Consider the following 23,151-nt stretch of genomic DNA (forward strand, 5'->3'; position numbering starts at 1 on the left):
AAAGGAGCTGCTCACTGATGGTTTCACAATGTTCGGCATCATTCACGACTCCAAACGTACTGAAGCCATCAGTGTCCATATGCAGAAACACCGGGAAACTATTTCAGCTTGGACTTTAAAAAAATTAATTCTTCCACAGGAAGTATTCTACGGGATGCTCTTCCACGGGCGGCACAGTGGTTAGCATTGTTGCTTCACAGCGGCAGGGTCCCAAGTTTGATTCCCAGCTTGGGTGACTGTGCGGAGTCTGCACGTTCTCCCCGTGTCTGCGTGGGTTTCCTCCGGGTGCTCCGGTTTCCTCCCACAGTCCTGAAAGACGTGCTTGTTAGGTGAATTGGGCATTCTAAATTCTCCCTCTGTGTAGCCGAACAGGCGCCGGCGTGTGGCGACTAGGGGCTTTTCACAGTAACTTCATTGCAGTGTTAATGTAAGCCTACTTGTGACACAAATAAAGATTATTTATTATGATTATTATTTTATTATTTATTCATTATTATTACTTTATTTATTATTATTTGTAGTTTTAATTTATTATTATTTGTTTATTAAATTTTATTTATTTATTATTATTATTCAATTTAAGTGGGTGTCACTAGCTAGGCCAGCATTTATTGCACTGACGTGCTGGGCTCCTCCTTCATTGAGGATGGGAATATTTGTGGAGCCTCCTCCTCCAGTGGCTTATTTATTTTCCCATCACTATTCATGGCTGGATGTGGCAGGACTGCAGAGTTTCGATCTGATCGGTTAGTTGTGGGATTGCTTAGCTCTGCTTATTGCATGCTGCATCTGCTGTTTGGCACACAAGTAGTCCTGTTTTTAAAAAATACACCCTTACGTGATGTGGACGTGAATGGTTACGCCGGATTTTATTACCCATCCCTAATTCCCTTGAGAAGGTGGTGGTGAGCTGCATTCTTGAACCGCTGCAGTCTATGTGGTGTAGGTACACCCACAGTGCTGTTAGGGAGGGAGTTCCAGGATTCTGACCAAGCTACAGTGAAGAAATGGCGATATATTTCCAGGTCAGGATGGTGTGTGACTAGGGGGTCCTGGACAGGCTTTGAGAAGTCAGGAGGTGAGTTACTTGCAGCAGGAGTCCTAGCCTCTGACTTGCCCTGGTAGCCACGGTATTAATGTGGCTGGTCCAGTTCAGTTTCTGGTCAATGGTAACCCCCAGGCTGCTAAATGTGAGGGATTCAGTGATGGTAATGCTTTTGAATGTCAAGGAGCGATGGTTTGATTCTCTCTTATTGGAGATGGTCATTGCCTGGCACATGTTACTTGTGTTGTAGCTTCATCAAGCTGACACCTGGGGCAGCATGGAGCACAGTGGTTAGAACTACTGCATCACAGCACTGAGCACCTGGGTTCGATCCCAGCCCCAGGTCACTGTCCGTGTGGAGTTTGCACATTCTCCCCGTGTCTGCGTGGGTCTCACCCCCACAACCCCAAAGATGTGCAGGGTACAAAGAGCAAAGAACAATACATCACAGGAACAGTCCCTTCGGCCCTCCAAGCCTGCGCTGATCAAGTGCCTTATCTAGACCAACCACCTGTGTCCTTCTATATCCCGTCTGTTCATGTGCCTATCCAGATAAGTCTTAAAGGTCGTTAACGTATCTGCCTCAACCACGTCACTTGGCAGTGCATCCCAGGCCACCACCTCCCTCTGTGTGAAAACCTTCCCCCACACATCTCCACTGAACCTTCCCCCCCTCACCTTGAACTTGTGCCCCCTTGTAATTGTCATCTGCGCCCAAGGAAAAAAGCCTCCAACTGTTCACCCAATCCATAACCCTCATAATTTTATAAATGTCTATCAAGTCGCCCCTCAGCCTCCGTCTATCTAGGGAGAACAATCCCATTTTATTCAATCTCTCCTCATAGCTAATACCCTCCATACCAGGCAACATCCTGGTAAACCTTTTCTGTACTCGCTCCAAAGCCTCCACGTCCTTCTGGTAGTGCGGTGACCAGAATTGGACACAGTATTCCAAATGTGGCCTAACCAACATTCTATGTAACGGTAACATAATTTGTGAGCTTTTATACTCAATACCCCGTCCTATGAAGGCAAGCATGCCCTGTGCTTTCTTGACCACCATTTCCACCTGTGCTGCCACTTAAGGATCTGTGGCCCTGCACGCCCAGATCTATCTGTGTCTTGACGCTCCTGATGGTTCTGCCATTTATTTTACAGCTCCTACCTTAATTGGATCGACCAAAATGCATCACATAAGAACATAAGAACATAAAAACAAGGAGCAGGAGTAGGCCATCTGGCCCTTCGAGCCTGCTCCGCCACTCAATGAGATCTTGCTGATCTTTTGTGGACTCAGTTCCACTTTCCCGCCCGCTCACCATAACCCTTAGTCCCTTTATTCTTCAAAAAAACTATCTATCTTTATCTTAAAAAAAATTAATGAAGGAGCTTCAACTGCTTCACTGGGTAGGGAATTCCATAGATTCACAACCCTTTGGGTGAAGAAGTTCCTCCTAAACTCAGTCCTAAATCTACTTCCCCTTATTTTGAGGCTATGCCCCCTAGATCTGCTTTCACCCACCAGTGGAAACAACCTGCCCGCATCTATTCTATCTATTGCCTTCATAATTTTATATGTTTCTATAAGATCCCCCCCTCATCCTTCTAAATTCCAACGAGTACAGTCCCAGTCTACTCAACCTCGCCTCATAATCCAACCCCTTCAGCTCTGGGATTACCTAGTGAATCTCCTCTGCACACCCTCCAGCGCCAGTACGTCCTTTCTCAAGTAAGGAGACCAAAACTGAACACAATATTCCAGGTGTGGCCTCACTAACACCGTATACAATTGCAACATAACCTCCCTAGTCTTAAACTCCATCCCTCTAGCAATGAAGGACAAAATTCCATTTGCCTTCTTAATCATCTGTTGCACCTGTAAACCAACGTTTTGCGTCTCATGCACTAACACACCCAGGTCTCTCTGCACAGCGGCATGCTTTAATATTTTATCATTTAAATAATAATCCCGTTTGCTGTTATTCCTACGTAAAAGGATAACCTCCCATTTGTCAACATTGTAATCCATCTGCCAGACCCTAGCCCATTCACTAAACCTATCCAAATCCCTCTGCAGACTTCCAGTATCCTCTGCACTTTTTGCTTTACCACTCATCTTAGTGTCGTCTGCAAACATGGACACATTGCCCTTGGTCCCCAACTCCAAATCATCTATGTAAATTGTGAACAATTGTGGGCCCAACACTGATCCCTGAGGGACACCACTAGCTACTGATTGCCAACCAGAGAAACACCCATTAATCCCCACTCTTTGCTTTCTATTAATTTTTTCTTTTAACGTATTTATTCAAAGTTTTTCAAAACGTTTTACAGAACATAGAACATAGAACACTACAGCGCAGTACGGGCCCTTCGGCCCTCGATGTTGCGCCGACCTGTGAAACCATCTGAAGCCTATCTGACCTACACTATTCCATTTTCATCCATATGTCTATCCAGTGACCACTTAAATGCCCTTAAAGTTGGCGAGTCTACTACTATTGCAGGCAGGAGCGTTCCACACCCCTACTACTCTCTGAGTAAAGAAACTGCCTCTGACATCTGTCCTATATCTATCACCCCTCAATTTAAAGCTATGTCCCCTCGTGTTGGTCATCACCATCCGAGGAAAAAGACTCTCACTGTCCACCCTATCTAACCCTCTGACTATCTTATATGTCTCTATTAAGTCACCTCTCAGCCTTCTCCTCTCTAACGAAAACAACCTCAATTCCCTGAGCCTTTCCTCGTAAGACCTTCCCTCCATACCAGGCAACATCCTAGTAAATCTCCTCTGAACCCTTTCCAAAGCTTCCACATCCTTCCTATAATGTGGTGACCAGAACTGCACGCAGTACTCCAGGTGTGGCCGCACCAGAGCTGCAGCATGACCTTGTGGTTCCGAAACTCAATCCCCCTGCTTATAAAGGCTAGCACACCATATGCCTTCTTAACAGCCCTATTAACCTGGGTGGCAACTTTCAGGGATTTATGTACCTGGATGCCGAGATCTCTCTGTTCATCTACACTACCAAGAATCTTGCCATTAGCCCAGTACTCTGCATTCCTGTTACTCCTTCCAAAGTGAACCACCTCACACTTTTCCGCATTAAACTCCATCTGCCACCTCTCAGCCCAGCTCTGCAGCTTATCTATGTCCCTCTGTATCCAATAACATCCTTCAGCACTATCCACAACTCCACCGACCTTCGTGTCATCTGCAAATTTACTAACCCATCCTTCTACACCCTCTTCCAGGTCATTTATAAAAATGACAAACAGCAGTGGCCCCAAAACAGATCCTTGCGGTACACCACGAGTAACTGAACTCCAGGATGAACATTTGCCATCAACCACCACCCTCTGTCTTCTTTCAGCTAGCCAATTACTGATCCAAACCGCTAAATCACCTTCAATCCCATACTTCCTTATTTTCTGCAATAGCCTACCGTGGGGAACCTTATCAAACGCCTTACTGAAATCCATATACACCACATCAACAGCTTTACCCTGATCCACCTGTTTGGTCACCTTCTCAAAAAACTCAATAAGGTTTGTGAGACATGACCTACCCTTCACAAAACCATGTTGAGTATCGCTAATCAACTTGTTCTTTTCAAGATGATTATAAACCCTATCTCTTATAACCTTTTCCAACATTTTACCCACAACCGAAGTAAGGCTCACAGGTCTATAATTACCAGGGTTGTCTCTACTCCCCTTCTTGAACAAGGGGACAACATTTGCTATCCTCCAGTCTTCCGGCACTATTCCTGTCGACAAAGACAACATAAAGATCAAGGACAAAGGCTCTGCAATCTCCTCCCTGGCTTCCCAGAGAATCCTAGGATAAATCCCATTTGGCCCAGGGGACTTATCTATTTTGACATTTTCCAAAAATGCTAACACCTCCTCCTTTTGAACCTCAATTCCATCTAGCCTGGTCAACTGAACCTGAGTGTTCTCCTCGACAACATTGTCTTTCTCCAGTGTAAACACTGACGAAAAATATCCATTTAATGCTTCCCCTATCTCCTCTGATTCCACACACAACTTTCCACTACTATCCATGATTGGCCCTAATCTTACTCTAGTCATTCTTTTGTTCATGATATACCTATAGAAAGCCTTAGGGTTTTCCTTGATCCTATCCGCCAACGACTTTTTGTGTCCTCTCCTCGCTCTTCTTAACTCTCCCTTTAGGTCCTTCCTGGCTAACTTGTAACTCTCAAGTGCCCTAACTGAGCCTTCATGTCTCATCCTAACATAAGCCTTCTTCTTCCTCTTGACAAGTGCTTCAACGTCCTTAGTAAACCACGGTTCCCTTGCTCGACAACTTCCTCCCTGCCTGACAAGTACATACTTATCAAGGACACGCAGTAGCTGTTCCTTGAATAAGCTCCACATTTCGATTGTACCCATCCCCTGCAGTTTCTTTCCCCATCCTATACATCCTAAATCTTGCCGAATAGCATCATAATTGCCTTTCCCCCAGCTATAATTCTTGCCTTGCGGTATATACCTATCCCTGCCCATTGCTAAAGTAAACATAACCGAGTTGTGATCACTATCACCAAAGTGCTCACCTACATCTAAATCTAACACCCGGCCGGGTTCATTACCCAGTACCAAATCCAATGTGGCCTCGCCCCTTGTTGGCCTACATACTGTGTCAGAAAACCCTCCTGCACACACTGCACAAAAACTGACCCATCTATAGTACTCGAACTATAGTATTTCCAGTCAATATTCGGAAAGTTAAAGTCCCCCATAACAACTACCCTGTTACTCTCGCTCCTGTCAAGAATCATCTTTGCAATCCTTTCCTCTACATCTCTGTAACTATTCGGAGGTCTATAGACAACTCCCAACAGGGTGACCTCTCCTCTCCTGTTCCTAACCTCGGCCCATACTGCCTCAGTAGACGAGTCCTCAAGCGTCCTTTCTACTGCCGTAATACTTTCCTTGATTAACAATGCCACACCCCCCCCTCTTTTACCATCTTCTCTGTTCTTACAGAAACATCTAAATCCTGGAACCTGCAACAACCATTCCGGTCCCTGCTCTACCCATGTCTCCGAAATCGCCACAACATCGAGATCCCAGGTACCAACCCATGCTGCAAGCTCACCCACCTTATTCCGGATGCTCCTGGCGTTGAAGTAGACACACTTCAAACCAGCGTCCTGCTTGCCGGTGCCCTCTTTCGAACTTTTAACCCTATCCCTGACCTCACTACTCTCAACATCCTGTACACTACAAACTCCAGAACACTCCAAAAAGGAAAATAATACGAAGAGAAAAGGGCAACATGCCAACCAAACAGAACAACTTAACCCTCTAAACGATAAGCAGTTCAACAAATTAACACCTAACTCAAAACGAAATAGGGCAAGCGCCCCTTTCAAAAAAGGAAAAGAAATCTCCCCCCCACCCCGGGTTGCTGCTGCTGTTGACCTCCACCTAACGTTCCGCGAGAAAGTCGAGGAACGGCTGCCACCACCCGGAGAACCCCTGCAAGGACCCTCGCAAGGCAAACTTTATCTTCTCCAACCTAAGAAATCCCGCCATGTCATTGATCCAAGCCTCCACATTTGGGGTCTTCGCGTCCCTCCACAATAATAAAAAATGAAAATCGCTTATTGTCACGAGTAGGCTTCAATGAAGTTACTGTGAAAAGCCCCTAGTCGCCACATTCCGGCGCCTGTCCGGGGAGGCTGGTACGGGAATCGAACCGGGCTGCTGGCCTGCTTGGTCTGCTTTTAAAAACCAGCTATTTCGCCGAGTGAGCTAAACCAGCCCCTGTGAGCTAAACCAGCCCCTGGAACAAGAGCCTTCTCCGGGCTACAAAGGAGGCAAAGGCCAGGACTCCAGCCTCTTTCGACTCCTGTACTCCCAGATCCTCCGATATCCCAAACAACACTATCCCCCAACTCGGTTTTACCCTAGTGTCCAAGACCTTGGACATGACTGTTGCAAAGCTCTTCCAGAACTTCGCAAGCGCCGGGCACGCCCAGAACATATGGACATGGTTTGCTGGGCTCCCCGAACACCTCACACATCTGTCCTCCACCCCAAAAAACTTACTCATCCTCGCCCCTGTCATATGCGCCCTGTGTAACACTTTAAACTGGATCAGACAGAGCCTGACACAAGATAAGGAGGAATTGACCCTGCCCAGGGCGTCAGCCTACAGGCCCTCATCCAGCTCCTCCTCCCATTTGCCCTTCAACTCCTCCACCAAGGCTTCCTCCGCCTCCTGCAACTCCTGGTATATCTCCGAGATCTTACCCTCTCCGACCCACACACCCGAAATCACCCTGTCCTGTATCCTTCGGGCAGGCAGCAATGGAAATTCTCCCACCTGCTTCCTGACAAACGCCCGAACCTGCATATACCTGAAGGCATTTCCCGGGGGTAACCCGAATTTCTCCTCCAGTGCCCTTAAGCTGGCAAAAGTCCGGTCAATGAATAGATCCCCCAGCCTTCGAATGCCCGCCCCATGCCAGCTTCGGAACCCACCATCTATCCTGCCCGGGGCAAACCTATAATTATTCCATATCGGGGACCAAAGTGAGGCCCCCGTCTCCCCCCGTGCCGCCTCCATTGCCCCCAAATCTTCAGCATCGCCGTCACCACCGGGCTCGTGGTATACCGCGTCGGCAGAAGCGGCAACGGTGCCTTCACCAGTGCCCCAGGCTAGTACCTACACAAGCCGCCTCTAGCCTTTTCCATGCCGCCCCCTCTCCCTCCATCATCCATTTCCGAATCATTGACACGTTTGCTGGCCAGTAGTAGCTACACAGATTCGGCAGAGCCAACCCACCCCGCCCCGACTGCGCTCTAAGAACAGTCTTTTAACCCTCGGGGTCTTATTGGCCACACAAATCCCGTGATACTCTTGCTCACTCGCTTGAAAAAGGCCTTAGGGACGAGGATCGGCGGGCACTGAAACACGAACAAAACCCTAGGGAGGACCGTCATCTTGACAGACTGCACTACCCGCTATGGAGAGTGGAAGCATGTCCCACCTCTTAAAGCCCCCCTCCATCTGGTCCACCAACCGCACCAGATTGAGCCTGTGCAAGACCCCCCAACTCTTGGCCACCTGAATACCCAAATACCGAAAACTCCTCTCCACCATCTTGAGCGGCAGCTCCTCCAACCTCTTTTCCTGGCCCTGCGCATGCACCACAAAGAGCTCGCTCTTCCCAACATTAAGCTTATACCCCGAGAAATCTCCAAACACCCTGAGGGTCGGCATAACCTCCCCCATCCCCTCTACCGGGTCCGTAATATACAAAAGCAAATCATCCGCATATAGTGAGACGCGGTGCTCCTCTCCCCCCTGGACCAAACCCCTCCAGCTTCTAGATTCCCTCAGCGTCATGACCAATGGCTCAATTGCCAAAGCAAACAGCAGGGGGGACAGAGGGCACCCTTGCCTCGTTCCACAATATAGTCTAAAGTACTCTGACCTCAACCGGTTCGTTGATACACTCACCACCGGGGCCTGGTATAACAATTTAACCCACCCAATGAACCCCTCCCCAAACCCAAATCTACCTAGCACCTCCCACTCCACCCGGTCAAAGGCCTTCTCCGCGTCCATAGCCGCCGCCACCTCTGCATTCCCCCCCTCCAAGGACATCATAATCATATTTAGAAGCCTCCGCACATTTGCATTCAACTGCCTGCCCGTCACAAATCCCGTCTGATCCTCATGTATCACTCCCGGGTGCTTTCTATTAATTAACCAATCCTCTATCCATGCTACTACTTTACCCTTAATGCCATGCATCTTTATCTTATGCAGCAACGTTTTGTGTGGCACTTTGTCAAAAGCTTACTGGAAATCCAAATATACCACATCCATTGGCTCCCCGTTATCTACTGCACCGGTAATGTCCTCAAAAAATTCCACTAAATTAGTTAGGCATGACCTGCCCTTTATGAACCCATGCTGCGTCTGCCCAATGGGACAATTTCCATCCAGATGTCTCGCTATTTCTTCCTTAATGATAGATTCCAACATCTTCCCTACTACCAACAATTAAGCTCACTGACCTATAATTACCCGCTTTCTGCCTACCTCCTTTTTTAAACAGTGGTGTCACGTTTGCTAATTTCCAATCTGCCGGGACCACCTCAGAGTTTAGTGAATTTTGGTAAATTATCACGAGTTCATTTGCAATTTCCCTAGCCATCTCTTTTAGCACTCTGGGATGCATTCCATCAGGGCCAGGAGATTTGTCTACCTTTAGCCCCATTAGCTTGCCCATCACTACCTCCTTAGTGATAACAATCCTCTCAAGGTCATCACCTGTCATAGCCACATTTCTATCAGTCGCTGGCATGTTATTTGTGTCTTCCACTGTGAAGACCGACCCAAAAAACCTGTTCAGTTCCTCAGCCATTTCCTCATTTCCCATTATTAAATCTCCCTTCTCATCCTCTAAAGGAACAATATTTACCTTAGCCACTCTTTTTTGTTTTCTTTATTTGTAGAAATTTTTACTATCTTTTTATATTCTGAGCAAGTTTACTCTCATACTCTATCTTACTCTTCTTTATAGCTTTTTTAGTAGCTTTCTGTTGCCCCCTAAAGATTTTCAATCCTCTAGTCTCCCAGCAATCTTTGCCACTTTGTATGCTCTTTCCTTCAATTTGATACTCTCCCTTATTTCCTCAGATATCCACAGTCGATTTTCCCTCGTTCTATCGTCCTTCCTTTGTGTTGGTATAAACCTTTGCTGAGCACTGTGAAAAATCGCTTGGAAGGTTCTCCACTGTTCCTCAACTGTTTCACCATAAAGTCTTTGCTCCCAGTCACCTCGCATTTGTCCGGCTTAACCTCCATCTGCAATTTCTCCACCCAATTTTGCAGCCTATCTATATTCTCTGTATTATGTGACAATCTTGATCACTATCGGCAACTCCTACAATCTTTTTTTTTTTTATAAATTTAGATTACCCAATTATTTTTTCCAATTAAGGGGCAATTTAGTGTGGCCAATCCACCTACTCTGCACATTTTTGGGTTGTGGGGGCGAAACCCACGCAGACACGGGGAGAATGTGCAAACTCCACACGGACAGTGACCCAGAGCCGGGATCGAACCTGGGACCTCAGCGCCGTGAGGCGGTTGTGCTAACCACTAGGCCACCGTGCTGCCCTACTCCTACAATCTTAGTATCATCCTCAAACTTGCAAATCAGACCCGCTACGTTTTCTTCCAAGTCATTCATATATATATTACAAACAGCAGAGGTTCCAGTACTGATCCCTGCAGAAAACCACTAGTTACAGACCTCCATTCGAAAAATACCTTTCCACTGCTACCCTCTGTCTTCTATGGCCAAGCCAATTCTGAATCCATCTAGCTAGTTCACCCCTGACCCTGTGTGATTTAATCTTTTGCACCAGCCTGCCATAAGGGACCTTATCAAATGCTTTACTAAAGTCCATGTAGACAACATCCACAGCCCTTCACGCATCAATCATTTTTGTCACCTCCTCAAAAAACTCAAGTAAATTAGTGAGACATGACCTCCCTCGTACAAAAGCTTCCTGTCGCTAATAAGACCATTCACTTCCAAATGTGCATGGATCCTATCTTTGAGAATCTTTTTCAACAATTTCACTATCACTGATGTCAAGCTCATTGGCCTATAATTACCCGGGTTATCCTTGCAACCCTTCATAAACAACGGGACAACATTGGCTATCCTCCAATCCTCTGGGACCTCACCTGTGGCCAACGAGGAAACAAAGATTTCTGTCAGAGGCCCAGCTATTTCATCTCTTGTCACCCTCAGTAATCTGGGATAGATGCCATCTGGCCCTGGGAATTTGTCTACCTTCATGTTTTTTAACGCACCTAACACTTACTCCCTCGTAATAACGACCTGTTCTAAAGTATTTACACATCCCTCTGAGACACCACCAATCAATGTGTCACTCTCCTATGTGAATACTGGTGCAAAATACTCATTAAGGACCTCCACTGGTTCTATGCATAATTTCCCTCCTTTGTCCTTGAGTGGACCAATTCTTTCTCTAGCTACCATCTTGTTCCTAATATACGTATAAAATGCATTGGGATTCTCCTTAATCCTGTCTGCCAAGGTCATTTCATGACCCCTTTTTGTCCTCCGAACTCCCTGTTTGACCTCTTTTCTACTTTCCCTGTATTCCTCAAGTGCTTCATCTGTTTTTAGTTGCCTGTACCTCGCGTAAGCATCTTTTTCTTTTTTGAATAAACTTGCAATTTCCCTTGTTCCTGAATCCTGCCTTTCCTGTGTTTCCTTTTCATCAGCAAATGCCTGTCCTCCACTCCCATCAACTGCTCCTTAAAAGACTTCCGCATGCCAAATGTGGATTCATCCTCAAACAGCCTCTCCTAAACAACATAACGGGCTACAAAGAGAAGCCGAGCAGTATCCCTGGCAGCAGCGCACCCCTCCCCGATGAACTTAATGCATTCTATGCTCGGTTTCAGCAGGTAACCAACAATCCGCTGTCGAGTGCCCGAGCAGCCCATAATTCACCCATACCCACCATCACAGCTTCCGAAGTCAGATCGGCCTTCCTGAGAGTGAAACCTCGGAAGGCGACGGGCCCGGACGGGATCCCTGGTCGTGCACTCAGAGCCTGCGCATACCAGCTGGCAGAGGTATTCACAGACATCTTTAACCTATCCCTACTCCACTCCGAGGTCCCCACCTGCTTCAAGAAGACCACCATCATACCGGTACCAAAGAAGAACCTGGCAACGTGCCTCAGTGACTACCGTCCGGTGGCCCTGACGTCAGTTGTAATGAAGTGCTTCGAGAGGTTGATCATGATGCGCATCACCTCCATACTCCCAGAACGCCTTGATCCACTGCAATTCGCATACCGTCGCAATCGGTCCACATCAGATGCCATTTCCCTGGCTCTAAACTCATCCCGAGAGCATCTCAAAAACAAGGACTCCTACATCAGACACCTATTTATTGACTACAGCTCCGCCTTCAATACCATAATCCCAGCCAAGCTCATATCAAAGCTCCAAAACCTAGGACTTGGCTCTCCACTCTGCAACTGGATCCTCGATTTTCTGACCAACAGACCACAATCAGCAAGAATGAACACCAACACCTCCTCCACAATAGTCCTCAATACCGGGGCCCCGCAGTGCTGCGTACTTAGCCCCCTACTCTACTCCCTGTACACACACGACTGTGCGGCAAAATTTGGTTCCAACTCCATCTACAAGTTTGCTGACGATACGACCATAGTGGGCCGGATCTCGAATAACGACGAGTCAGAATACGATGAAAGCAAGCATGCTGTATGCCTTCTTGACCACTCTATCAGCCTGCGTTGCCACCTTCAGGGTACAATGGACCTGAACTCCCAGATCTCTCTGCACATCAATTTTCCCCACGACCCTTCCATTGACCATATAGTCCGCTCTTGAATTTGATCTTCCAAAATGCATCCCCTCGCATTTGCCTGGATTGAACTCCATCTGCCATTTCTCTGCCCAACTCTCCAATCTATCTATATTTTGTTGTATTCTCTGACAGTCCTCCTCACTATCTGTAACTCCACCAATCTTAGTATCATCTGCAAACTTGCTAATCAGACCACCTATACCTTCCTCCAGGTCATTTATGTAGATCACAAACAACAATGGTCCGAGCACGGATCCCTGTGGAACACTACTAGTCACCCTTCTCCATTTTGAGACACTCCCTTCCACCACTACTCTCTGTCTCCTGTTGCCCAGCCAGTTCTTTATCCATCTAGCTAGTACACCCTGAACCCCATACGACTTCACTTTTTCCATCAACCTGCCATGGGAAACCTTATCAAACGCCTTACTAAAGTCCATGTATACGACATCTACAGCCCTTCCCTCATCAATTAACTTTGTCACTTCTTCAAAGAATTCTATTAGCTTTGTAAGACATGACCTTCCCTGCACGAAACCATGCTGCCTATCACTGATAAGTCTATTTTCTTCCAAATGTGAATAGATCTTATCCCTCAGTATCTTCTCCAACAGTTTGCCTACCACTGACGTCAAGCTCACAGGTCTATAATTACCTGGATTATCCCTGCTACCCTTCTTAAACAAAGGGACAACATTAGCAATTCTCCAGTCCTCCAGGACCTCACCCGTGCTCAAGGATGCTGCAAAGATATCTGTTAAGGCCCCAGCTATTTCGACCCTCGCTTCCCTCAGTAACCTGGGATAGATCCCATCCGGTCCTGGGGACTTGTCCACCTTAAAGCCTTTTAGAATACCCAAAACTTCCCCCTTCTGTATGACAACTTGACCGAGAGTATTTAAACATCCATCCCTAGCCTCAACATCCGTCCTGTCCCTCTCCTTTGTGAATACCGATGCAAAGTACTCATTAAGAATCTCACCCATTTCCTCTGAGTCCACGCATAAATTTCCTCTTTTGTCTTTAAGTGGGCCAATCCTTTCTCTAGTTACCCTCTTGCTCCTTACATACGAATAAAATGCTTTGGGATTTTCCTTAACCCTGTTAGCCAAAGATATTTCATGACCCCTTTTAGCCCTCTTTATTGCGCGTTTGAGATTCGTCCTACTTTCCCGATATTCCTCCAATGCTTCATCAGTTTTGAGTTGCCTCTATCCTATGTATGCTTCCTTTTTCATTTTAGCTAGTCTCACAATTCCACCCGTCATCCATGGTTCCCTAATCTTGCCATTTCTATCTTTCATTTTCACAGGAACATGTCTGTCCTGCACTCTAATCAACCTTTCCTTAAAAGACTTCCACATTTCAAATGTGGATTTACCCTTAAACAGCTGCTCCCAATCCACATTCCCTAGCTCCTGCCGAATTTTGTTATACTCTGCCTTTCCCCAATTTAGCACTCTTCCTTTAGGACCACTCTCGTCCTTGTCCATGAGTATTCTAAAACTTACGGAATTGTGATCGCTATTCCCAAAGTAATCACCGACTGAAACATCAACCACCTGGCCGGGATCATTCCCCAATACCAGGTCCAGTATGACCCCTTCCCGAGTTGGACTATTTACATACTGCTCTAAAAAACTCTCCTGGATGCTCCTTACAAACTCTGCTCCATCTACGCCTCCAACACTACACGAATCCCATTCAGTGTTGGGGAAGTTAAAATCTCCCATCACAACCACCCTATTGCTCCAACATTTTTCTATAATCTGTCTGCATATTTGTACCTCTACTTCATGCTCGCTTTTGGGAGGCTTGTAGTAAAGTCCCAACAACGTTACTGCACCCTTCCTATTTCTCAGCTCCACCCATATTGCCTCAGTGCTCGAATCCTCCATCGTGCCCTCCTTAATCACAGCTGTGATATCATCTCTGACGAGTAATGCAACTCCTCCACCCCTTCTACCTCCCTCTCTATCCCTCCTGAAGCATCTATACCCTAGGATATTCAGTTGCCAGTCCTGCCCTTCCCTCAACCAAGTCTCAGTAATACCAATAGCATCATATTCCCAGGTACTGATCCAAACCCTGAGTGCATTAAAACAAATGCACCTCAGACCACCTTTGCATTCATCATCTCTTCCCTGTCTACTCTTCCCCTTAGTCACATTGAGTTTATTGTCTCGTACCTTACTGGCTTTAGTTGCTGCTTCTTTACTGACCTCTAACTTCCTAATCTGGTTCCCAACCCCCTGCCACATTAGTTTGAAACCTCCCCAACAGTGTTAGCAAAAGCACCCCCTAGGACATTAGTTCCAGTCCTGCCCAGGTGTAGACCATCCGGTTTGTAATGGTCCCACCGCCCCCAGAACCGGTTCCAATGTCCCAAAAATCTGAACCCCTCCCTCCTGCACCATCTCTCAAGCCACGTATTCATTCTGACTATTCTTGAATTTCTACTCTGACTGTCCCGTGGCACTGGTAGCAATCCTGAGATTACTACCTTTGAGGTCCTACTTTTTAACTTATCTCCTAACTCCCTAAATTCTGATTGTAGGACCTCATCCCTTGTTTTACCTATATCGTTGGTGCCTATATGCACCACGACAACTGGCTGTTCACCCTCCCTCTTCAGTATGTCCTGCAGCCGATCGGAGACATCCCTGACCCGAGCACCCGGGAGGCAACATACCATTCAGGAGTCTCGTTTTCGACCACAGAAACGCCTGTCTACTCCCCTTACAATTGAATCCCCTATGACTATAGCCCTGCCAGTCTTTTTCCCACCCTTCTGTGCAGCAGAGCTAGCCACGGTGCCATGAGCCTGGCTACTACTGCCTTCCCCTGGTGAGTCATCTCCCCCAACAGTATCCAAAACGGTATACCTGTTTCGGAGGGAGATGACCGCAGGGGACACCTGCACTGCCTTCCTGTTCTTTCTCTGTCTTTTGGTCACCCATTCCCTGTCTCCGTCACCAATCCTAATCTGCGGTGTGACCAACTCACTGAACGTGCTATCCACAACCTCCTCAGCATCGCGGATGCTCCAAAGTGAGTCCATCCGCAGCTCCAGAGCCGTCATGCGGTCTAACAGGAGCTGCAGCTGGACACACTTCCCGCACATGAAGAATTCAGGGGCATCGGCATGCTCTCTGCACTCTTCATTGAACCAGGGTTGATCCCTGGCTTGGTGGTAATGGTAGAGTGGGGGATATGCCGGGCCTGAGGTTACAGATTGAGGTTGAATACAATTCTACTGCTGCTGATGGCTCACAGCGCCTCATGGATGCCCAGTCTTGAGTTGCTAGAACTTTTCATAATCTATCCCATTTTAGGGACTTTTATAGGAAGCTGTACACTTCGGAACCACCCAGGGGACCGGGGGGGATGAGGCGATTCCTGGACGGACTGACCTTCCCAAGAGTGGGGAGGGGGTTGGTGGACGGACTTAGGGCCCTGGTCAGGATCGAAGAGGTATTGGGGGGCCTGAAGGTCATGCAGTCGGGTAAAGCCCCGGGGTCGGACGGGTATCCAAAGTTTTACAAAAAAGTTGCCGGGATAGTGGGGCCAGTGCTGGTCAGGGTCTTCAACGAGGCAAGAGACAGAGGGAGTTTACCCCCGACGATGTCACAGGCCACCATCTCGCTCATTCTGAAACGGGATAAGGACCCGGAGGCTTGTGGGTCATACAGGCCGATCTCCTTGATCAACGTAGATGCCAAGTTACTGGTCAAGAATTTGGCGACCAGAATTGAGGACTGTGTACCGGATGTAATTGTGGTGGACCAAACCGGCTTTGTAAAGGGGAGGCAGCTGGTGGCCAACATAAGAAGGCTGCTCAACGTGATTATGATGCCCCCGGAGAGTAGGGAGGCAGAGATAGTGGTAGCCATGGATGCTGAAAAGGCTTTCGATCGGGTCGTGTGGGTTTATCTGTGGGAGGTACTGGGACTGTTCGGGTTCGGGGCGGGGTTCATCGACTGGGTTATGCTATTATATCAGGCCCCAGAGGCGAGTGTAAGACGAACAGGACAATATCGGACTACTTTAGACTGCACCGTGGGACAAGACAGGGCTGCCCTCTCTCCCCACTGCTGTTTGCACTGGCCATAGAGCCGCTGGCCATAGAGCCGCTGGCAATTGCACGGAGAGCTTCTAGGGGCTGGAAAGGGCTGGTCTGGGGGGGAGTGGAACATAGAGTCTCGTTATACACGGATGATCTTCTGTTATATGTATTGGACCCAATGGTGGGGATGGACGGTATTATGGCAACCCTGAGGGAATTGAGTAGGCTGAAGGGGTTGCCGTTCAGGCTAGTGGGGGAGAGTTTCCGATATTTGGGGATTCAGGTGGCACGGGACTAGGGCAAGTTGCATAAGCTCAACCTGTCCCAACTGGTGGAACGAGTGAGGGAGGAGGTCCGGAGGTGGGATGCGCTCCCGCTGTCATTGGCGGGGAGGGTGCAGACTGTTAAGATGACGATTCTCCCGCGGTTCTTGTTTGTTTTTCAGTGTCTCCCCATCCCGGACAGGCGGCGGAATGTGGCGACTAGGGGCTTTTCAAAATAACTTCATTGAAGCCTACTAATGACAATAAGCGATTTTCATTTCATTTCTTTATCCCGCGGTCCTTCTTTAAGAGGCTGAATAAAATTATTCTGGGATTTGTATGGTCAGGGAAGTCCCCGCGGATGAAGAGGGCGATGCTTGAACGGAGCAGAGGAGAAGGGGGGCTGGCGTTGCTGAACTTCAGCAACTATTACTGGGCGGCCAACATAGCGATGATAAGGAAATGGATGGTGGGCGCGGGAGCGGATGGAAGCTGCTTCGTGCAGGGGCACTAGCTTAGCAGCCCTGGTCATGGCACCTCTGCCACTTTCGCTGGCACGGTACTCCACCAGCCCGATGGTGGCGGCTCTTCAAATTTGTGCAACCACCGATTTGCCCCGGGGAACATGGACGGGGGTTATCGACTGTGGAGAAGGGCGGGGATTGTGAGGATGGGGGATCTGTTCCTGGAAGGGAGCTTTCTGAGCATGAGGGCGCTGGAAGAGAATTTGGGCTGGCGAGAGGGAACGACTTTAGGTACTTGCAGCTGAGGGATTTTGTACGCAGACTGGTGCCGTCCTTCCCACGTCTCCCGCCGAAGGGGAGGCAGGACAGGGTAGTTTCTAGGGGAGAGGTGGGAGAGGGTAGAGTTTCAGACGTCTACAAGGAGCTAATGAGAGCTGAGGAGACGCAGACCGAGGACCTGAAGCTTAAGTGGGAGGAGGAGCTCGGGGTGGAGCTGGAGGAGGGTATTTGGGCAGAAGCCCTGAGCAGAGTAAACACGATCGCAACATGCGCCAGGCTCAGCCTGATCCAGTTTAAGGTCGTCCACCGGGCCCACATGACGGTGGCCCGGATGAGCAGATTCTTCGGGCTGGAGGACAAGTGTGCTAGATGCGCTCGAGGGCCGGCTAACCATGTACACATGTTCTGGTCGTGCCCTAAACTCGGGGTATTGGCAGGGATTCGCAGATGTCATGTCCCGGGTACTGAAAACTGGGGTGGTAATGAGCCCGGAGGTGGCAGTCTTTGGGGTTTCGGAAGACCAGGAAGAGAGAAAGGCCGACGTTCTGGCCTTTGCTTCCCTGGTAGCCTGGCGACGAATACTGTTAGCATGGAGGGACTCAAAGCCCCCGAGGGCTGTGGTATGGCTATCGGACATGGCGAGTTTTCATGGCCTGGAGAAAGTCAAGTTCGCCTTGAGAGGTTCGCTACTAGGGACCGCCCAAAGGTGGCAGCCATTTATTGACTTCTTCGCAGAGGAGTAAGCGTCAGCAGGGGGGGCAAGGGTAGAGTAGAGTAGGGGGATATTGAGTGAACAGAGCCCTGGTTTGCACTATGTTTATTTTGTAATTTGTGTCTTAACTTCTTTTTGTTTGTACTGTACAATGTCACTTTTTCTATATGCCTAAAATACCTCAATAAAATTGTTTGTTAAAAAAAAAATCTATCCCATTTAGGTCAGTGGTAGTGCCACACAACACAATGGAGGATATCCTCAATGTGAAGACGGGACCTTTGTCTCCACAAGGATTGTGCAGTGGCCACCCTTACCCATACTCTCAAGGTCAAATGCATCCATCTACGTCAGGTAGATTTGTGAGGATGAGGTCAAGTAGGTTTCCCTTTTTAAAAAAAATTTCAATTAAGGGGCAATTTAGCGTGGCCAATTCACCTACCCTGCACATCTTTGGGTTGTGGGGGGTGAGACCCCAGTAGACACCGGGGGAATGTGCAAAGATTTTCCTTCCTGTTGGTTCCCTCACCACCTGCTGCAGTCCCAGTCCAGCAGCTATTGTCCTTTAGGACCCGGCCAGCTCGGTCAATAGTGGTGCTGCCGAGTCACTCTTGCTAAGGGGCAATTAAATCCCCCACCCAGAGTATATTCTGTGCCCTTGCTACGCTCAGTGCTTCTTTCAATTGGTGTTCAACATGGAGAAGTACTATTTTTGACTAAGACAAAAGGAGAAGATCACTTACCACTTTCAGTTCTGGGACAGACCGGCTCAGCGTCCACTCCTGACTGTTCACAAACGAGTCTGTAACAAACACCACAGACCAGGTTAGCGACAGGTTCTCCCCACAGATAAACAACAAAGAAATAATCTTCAAAATTAGCAACTTTCATATCCTTGGGGCATCCCAAAGTACGCGGCAGTCTGTAAGTTACTTGTGAAGTGTCATCATTGCAGTAATGGGACTGAGCCAAGGCTGGCACAAGCTGCCAGTGGAGGATTAGTCATTTCAAGTGGCACATTGTTCTATTTAACAACATCTGGGTTGTGTATTGCCGTTGACAGTAAATGCCCCTCGGCATCCCAACACTGCCTCCCTGTGCAGAAGGATCGAACTGACTGCAATGCCCGACCACATTCACGGGAAAGTATGAGAGGTTTGAAGCAGAGCTTTCTTCCAATTTGAAGACTTGCCTTTAAACTGGACTCTCTCCACCAGAAACCAGCCTGGACCACATATCAATACTGTGGCATCAAGAGCCGGTCAGAGGCTAGGAATCCTGCAAGAGTAACTCACCTCCTCACTCCCCAAAGCAACGCTCAAGAAGCACATCACCCTCTAGGACAACGCAGCCCTGCTTGGTTGGCAAACCAACCATCACTATCAATATCCACTCCCTGTACCACTGACAGCAATGTATACCATATACAAGATGCACTGTAGAAACCCACCCACGGAACCCACTTCGACAACACCTTCTAAACCCATTACTTCTGCTACCTAGAAGAACAAAGGCAACAGATGCACAGGAACACCACCGCCTGCAAGTTAACCACCCTGACTTGGAAACATATTGCCATTCCGTCACTGTCGCTGGGTGAAAATCCTGAACCTGCCTCCCTTCACCGTGGATGTATCTACACCACATGGACTGCTGCAGTTCAAGAAGGCAGCTCACCACTCAAGGATAAAAAGGATAAAAATGCTTGCCTAGCCAGCAACGCCCACATCGTGTGAAAGAATAAAAAATAGGAAAGAAATTCTTGGTAAAAGATGTAAATGTCGCCACAGTCCCAGAGGCCCGGAGGCTGCTTTCCCCTTTCAGGGCCGATGGTGGGGGTTTAACCTGAGAGTCACCATTCCTCAGGCAAGGGGCAAAGTTGAGAAGGCGGAGCCTTCATGAATAACCTCTGCTGGTACGGCGATTGAACCGCGCTGTTGGACTCGGTCGCCATGGCGATGCTGGTACGGGGATTGAACCGCGCTGTTGGACTCGGTCGGCATGGCGATGCTGGTACGGGGGAACCGCGCTGTTGCCCTCGGTCCCCATGGCGATGCTGGTACGGGGGAACCGCGCTGTTGCCCTCGGTCCGAATGGCGATGCTGGTACGGGGATTGAACCGCGCTGTTGGACTCGGTCCCCATGGCGATGCTGGTACGGGGATTGAACCGCGCTGTTGGACTCGGTCCCCATGGCGATGCTGGTACGGGGGAACCGCGCTGTTGCCCTCGGTCCCCATGGCGATGCTGGTACGGGGATTGAACCGCGCTGTGCGACTCTGTCCCCATGGCGATGCTGGTACGGGGATTGAACCGCGCTGTGCGACTCGGTCCCCATGGCGATGCTGGTACGGGGACTGAACCGCGCTGTTGGACTCGGTCCCCATGGCGATGCTGGTACGGGGGAACCGCGCTGTTGGACTCGGTCCCCATGGCGATGCTGGTACGGGGATTGAACCGCGCTGTTGGACTCGGTCCCCATGGCGATGCTGGTACGGGGATTGAACCGCGCTGTGCGACTCGGTCCCCATGGCGATGCTGGTACGGGGATTGAACCGCGCTGTTGCCCTCGGTCCGAATGGCGATGCTGGTCCGGGGATTGAACCGCGCTGTTGGCCCCGGTCCCCATGGCGATGCTGGTACGGGGGAACCGTGCTGTTGCCCTCGGTCCCCATGGCGATGCTGGTACGGGGATTGAACCGCGCTGTTGGCCCCGGTCCCCATGGCGATGCTGGTACGGGGATTGAACCGCGCTGTTGGACTCGGTCCCCATGGCGATGTTGGTACGGGGATTGAACCGCGCTGTTGCCCTCGGTCCCCATGGCGATGCTGGTACGGGGATTGAACCGCGCTGTTGGACTCGGTCCCCATGGCGATGCTGGTACGGGGATTGAACCGCGCTGTTGCCCTCGGTCCCCATGGCGATGCTGGTACGGGGATTGAACCGCGCTGTTGCCATCGCTCCCCATGGCGATGCTGGTACGGGGATTGAACCGCGCTGTGCGACTCGGTCGCCATGGCGATGCTGGTACGGGGATAGAACCGTGCTGTTGCCCTCGGTCCCCATGGCGATGCTGGTACGGGGGAACCGCGCTGTTGGACTCGGTCCCCATGGCGATGCTGGTCCGGGGATTGAACCGCGCTGTTGGCCCCGGTCCCCATGACGATGCTGGTACGGGGATTGAACCGCGCTGTTGGACTCGGTCGGCATGGCGATGCTGGTACGGGGATTGAACCGCGTTGTTGGCCCCGGTCCCCATGGCGATGCTGGTACGGGGATTGAACCGCGCTGTTGGCCTCGGTTCCCATGGCGATGCTGGTACGGGGATTGAACCGCGCTGTTGGCCCCGGTCCCCATGGCGATGCTGGTACGGGGATTGAACCGCGCTGTTGGCCTCGGTTCCCATGGCGATGCTGGTACGGGGATTGAACCGCGCTGTTGCCCTCGGTCGCCATGGCGATGCTGGTACGGGGATTGAACCGCGCTGTTGGCCCCGGTCCCCATGGCGATGCTGGTACGGGGGAACCGCGCTGTTGGACTCGGTCCCCATGGCGATGCTGGTACGGGGATTGAACCGCGTTGTTGCCCTCGGTCCCTATGGCGATGCTGGTACGGGGATTGAACCGCGCTGTTGCCCTCGGTCCCTATGGCGATGCTGGTACGGGGATTGAACCGCGCTGTTGCCCTCGGTCCCCATGGCGATGCTGGTACGGGGATTGAACCGCGCTGTTGGCCCCGGTCCCCATGGCGATGCTGGTACGGGGATTGAACCGCGCTGTTGCCCTCGGTCCCCATGGCGATGCTGGTACGGGGATTGAACCGCGCTGTTGGACTAGGTCGGCATGGCGATGCTGGTACGGGGATTGAACCGCGCTGTTGGACTCGGTCCCCATGGCGATGCTGGTACGGGGATTGAACCGCGCTGTGCGACTCGGTCCCCACGGCGATGCTGGTACGGGGATTGAACCGCGCTGTTGCCCTCGGTCCCCATGGCGATGCTGGTACGGGGATTGAACCGCGCTGTTGCCCTCGGTCCCCATGGCGATGCTGGTACGGGGATTGAACCGCGCTGTGCGACTCGGTCCCCATGGCGATGCTGGTACGGTGATTGAACCGCGCTGTGCGACTCGGTCCCCATGGCGATGCTGGTACAGGGATTGAACCACGCTGTTGGCCCCGGTCCCCATGGCGATGTTGGTACGGGGATTGAACCGCGCTGTTGCCCTCGGCCCCCATGGCGATGCTGGTACGGGGACTGAACCGCGCTTGCGACTCGGTCCCCATGGCGATGCTGGTACGGGGATTGAACCGCGCTGTTGGCCCCGGTCCCCATGGCGATGCTGGTACGGGGATTGAACCGCGCTGTTGGACTCGGTCGCCATGGCGATGCTGGTACGGGGATTGAACCGCGCTGTGCGACTCGGTCCCCATGGCGATGCTGGTACGGGGATTGAACCGCGCTGTTGCCCTCGGTCCCCATGGCGATGTTGGTACGGGGATTGAACCGCGCTGTTGCCCTCGGTCCCCATGGCGATGTTGGTACGGGGATTGAACCGCGCTGTTGCCCTCGGTCCCCATGGCGATGTTGGTACGGGGATTGAACCGCGCTGTTGGACTCGGTCCCCATGGCGATGCTGGTACGGGGGAACCGTGCTGTTGGACTCGGTCCCCATGGCGATGCTGGTACGGGGATTGAACCGCGCTGTGCGACTCGGTCCCCATGGCGATGCTGGTACGGGGATTGAACCGCGCTGTTGCCCTCGGTCCGAATGGCGATGCTGGTACGGGGATTGAACCGCGCTGTTGGACTCGGTCCCCATGGCGATGCTGGTACGGGGATTGAACCGCGCTGTGCGACTCGGTCCCCATGGCGATGCTGGT

The 23,151-nt window shown here is 50.2% G+C and overlaps 1 protein-coding gene across 2 annotated transcripts in view; it reads right to left on the reverse strand.

The window, feature by feature from the left end:
• LOC119972178 (arf-GAP with GTPase, ANK repeat and PH domain-containing protein 3-like) overlaps positions 1–23,151 on the reverse strand; it is a 965,193-nt gene that overhangs the window by 542,967 nt on the left and 399,075 nt on the right. For both annotated transcript variants that reach the window (XM_038808502.1, XM_038808500.1), the window contains exon 2: positions 19,014–19,072. In XM_038808502.1, coding sequence (XP_038664430.1) covers positions 19,014–19,072 — 59 coding nt within the window. The remainder of the gene's footprint in view (positions 1–19,013; positions 19,073–23,151) is intronic.

Source organism: Scyliorhinus canicula, chromosome 10, assembly GCF_902713615.1.
Source record: "Scyliorhinus canicula chromosome 10, sScyCan1.1, whole genome shotgun sequence".
NCBI lineage: Eukaryota > Metazoa > Chordata > Chondrichthyes > Carcharhiniformes > Scyliorhinidae > Scyliorhinus > Scyliorhinus canicula.